This window comes from Rhopalosiphum maidis, chromosome 1 (assembly GCF_003676215.2).
Source record: "Rhopalosiphum maidis isolate BTI-1 chromosome 1, ASM367621v3, whole genome shotgun sequence".
Lineage (NCBI taxonomy): Eukaryota > Metazoa > Arthropoda > Insecta > Hemiptera > Aphididae > Rhopalosiphum > Rhopalosiphum maidis.
The window spans coordinates 92715682-92718902 of record NC_040877.1 but is presented as its reverse complement, the minus strand read 5'-3'; the positions used below and the strand labels follow the sequence as shown (position 1 = coordinate 92718902).

The 3221-nt window shown below is 23.7% G+C and overlaps 1 protein-coding gene across 1 annotated transcript; it reads left to right on the top strand.

Annotated features, from left to right (window-relative positions):
* Positions 1 to 448: 448 nt before the first annotated feature.
* LOC113549183 (ciliogenesis-associated TTC17-interacting protein-like) lies at positions 449 to 3221 on the top strand. The gene is made up of 6 exons (XM_026950369.1): positions 449 to 557; positions 728 to 968; positions 1054 to 1195; positions 2264 to 2386; positions 2721 to 3020; positions 3078 to 3221. The coding sequence occupies exons 1-6, from the start codon at positions 449 to 451 to the stop codon at positions 3219 to 3221; spliced, it is 1059 nt and encodes a 352-aa protein (XP_026806170.1).

Here is a 3221-nt window from a genome sequence, read left to right as displayed (position 1 = left end):
TCCGTAATTAAAGTTATCAATCGTGTATTATTTAAATTAGAATTTTCTTAAGCTTAACGTCTAAGTTATCCAAAGAATCCAACTTATATTATCAACAAAACCAAAGTAAATTAACCAATGAAATAAAGTATGTTAAATTTTTCAAAAGGTGTTTTGTTCATCAATATCAATATGTAAAATGTGTTATAGCAATTGATTGGAAATAACGTAAGATATTCATTAATTACCTTAATTGAAATTTTGAATATATTTTAATATCAAAAAAAAATGTTGTTACATATCTAAAATAAAACATAGAGACCATTTTAAAAATCAACAAGATTTATTTAATTTTTTAAATAACTTGCAAATACTGTATTTTTAAATTGTATATTTTTACCTATTATTGTTTAATGATTTTGAAAAATTATATTATACTTGAAAAAATTATTGAAACATCCTTCTAAACATGAATATTTATACAATTTATGCAAACGATTTGGTAAACTATGCAAAAAAAGATGAACAAATTTTAAATTTAAAAAATTCAAATACAGAGGATAATTATTCGTTAATCGGTAGGTACCTGTCTACCTTTTATAAAATTTTAATTTTAATACAAAATAAAATTAATTTATTATTTTTCAAGAATAATATAATGACCTATATTTAAAAAAACAACATATACAATCATTGATATAAATTAATAAAAAATAATAGTAACCAATCAAAGACTATTTTGTTTTAGACGAAGAGAATATATCAAAAATATGTTTTAATGAAACATTAACTATATTGAATGAAAAAAACGAAGAAGTAGGTGAATTTGTTGGTAAAATACGGAAGAGTAATTCAAATACTAATCCTGCAACTTTAATGATACATTTAAATTCTACTAATATTTCTGAACATGGTAGAGAAATTGGATTGAGTGTAATAACTACCACTACGGCAAATTTTCTTTCTTACGAAGAAAAATGGTCACAATGGTATTGTATGATTATTTTTGAACCGAGTAATGAACTATATAAATTATAATTTCAAATAATTTATGTAAATATTTAACGACCATAGGTACTCTGAGGAATCTGAAATAACACGTAAAACAGTTTTAATTTCGAATAAAAACAATGATGGACGGGTACAAATTTACACGGATTTAAATAATGGTGAATTAATTGATCAAACCAAAAACATAAATTTAACGAAAAATAAAGTAAGGTTACAATTAATATGAAATAATTAATAACTAACTTTAACTTTAGATAATTATTATTTAAACATGTAACTTATATAATGTATTTTTATGTTTTAAAATAAAATGTTCTTAGTTTAAAGATCGAAATATAGTTTATAATTTTATATTAATATTATATGATGTATACATTACATCAAACTAATTTCCTACATTTCCTACACCTATAATATATCGTTGTTAAAGAATTTTAATTAATTTAAACACTTAAATAATATTTGTATTGTACACTTCACAGATTCGCTATGGTAATATGCTTTCCCCTTTAGGTATAACAATATAACGTATTTTTTTAATATTAGCATTTATTTTTTTAAGTTTTATTTTTGTAAGATAAGATACGGAAATGTTTAACAACAATAATTCTGTTCAACGGTAGTGTTATATATTATGATAACGTAAATACTAATTTATTCTAGCCTCTGGGGAAGGATATTTATTCAAAGTGTCGTGAGGTTGAAGTCCCTTACATCCACCATTAGTCTCAATCCAAAGTTTGAATACTTTTGCAGTATATATGTTTTATACATGCAAAATTAATTGATGCAAAATAATAATGTAATAATAATAATACTGTAATGTATGTATGTATGTATTTATATAAATATATTCTTTTAAAAAAATACTTGAATATAACAATATGAATTTTTTTTTTTAAACGTATAAATAGTAAAATCAATCTTAAATATATTTTGACATAAAAATTATTCCTAAAATAAGCAATTAAAACCTTTCCAAACGGTTAATCTATCAATTATGAACAATTAAAATTTACAAATATGAGTACTGAATAGTAGAGGTAACCACTACAAATTAGCTTAATTTCGTTTTTTCCTTGCATATAATAAATATTAAAACAAGATTCGAGTAATTTAAATTAAATATTATTACAATAATAACTCCCGAGATAAAAAAAACAACAACACAATAATAAGATAGGTATAGTAAATAGACAATATAGTTTAACGTAAGAAACCCGTACATACAAAAAAAAATGTTAACTTGATACACAAAAAAATATAGTTACAGAATTTGTTAACCGAAGGAATGAACTATGCTTTCCTCCGATATCTTGCAATAACAGGATTTGAGGGTACTATTAAGAATAAAACAGCTGTAACTATCAATGGAACATTATGTAAAACAATATACGTATGTATAATACACATAAATACATAATATATGTACATATATATCTGTACATTTGTACACTATTTATACAATCTTCTATACTGCTGTTATCTAATTGGTTCACGAACCTCTAAAGCCTGTAAAATTTAAAAGTTAAACGTGTATATTTAGTTATCTTACGGTCAACAAAGTGGGTATCAACTCGATCAGTTAGCGAAATTCACAAGTTTAGACGGGAACCAATTCAACTTACTTCAATAACAAACCCTTTTAAAACAGTGACCAATTCGGCTACAGTTAATTATAGAGTATAAATAAATATTAATTATAATTCAATAGTTCATACTTTTTATAGGAATGTTCAATAAAAGACAACTACAAAATTAATAAAGTGTCAATACCAGTGGTAACTATAAAAAGGGTTATACAAATAAAAAAATCTTTTAAAACTTCAATTGTACATATGACGACTATCTTAACTCGTTTGGGTTATATATTGCAACATTCATGGGGTAAAAAGATTGACAAGAAACTAGTGATCAATAAGTCGATGCGAATCACAAAAGATGGTTTTGTTCATAATGACACGATGTTGCACCTAAAAAATAACTGGGAACAAGATATTCGTTTCAAATCTTTGTACTTAGATAAAGTTGTAAGTAACCAATTCTTAAAAATATGATTTTATTTAATTTATTGATTATAATTTTAGTCAGAAATGAATATAAAGTACAACACTTATATAAAAAACCACGGGGATGTGAAAGACATGATCATTGATTACATAAAAGCTTTATTATTAGCCAAGCCAGATAATGTGTTACAGTTTTCAGTCGATTACTTTAAACAGTTCTAA

What these genes read in the sequence shown, in the direction of transcription:
- LOC113549183 (XM_026950369.1), top strand. Translation starts at nt 449, where the DNA reads ATGAATATTTATACAATTTATGCAAACGATTTGGTAAACTATGCAAAA. An exon ending in GAAGAAAAATGGTCACAATG is followed by an intron (nt 969 to 1,053) that starts GTATTGTATGAT and finishes TAACGACCATAG; the next exon opens with GTACTCTGAGGAATCTGAAA. An exon ending in TAAATTTAACGAAAAATAAA is followed by an intron (nt 1,196 to 2,263) that starts GTAAGGTTACAA and finishes ATATAGTTACAG; the next exon opens with AATTTGTTAACCGAAGGAAT.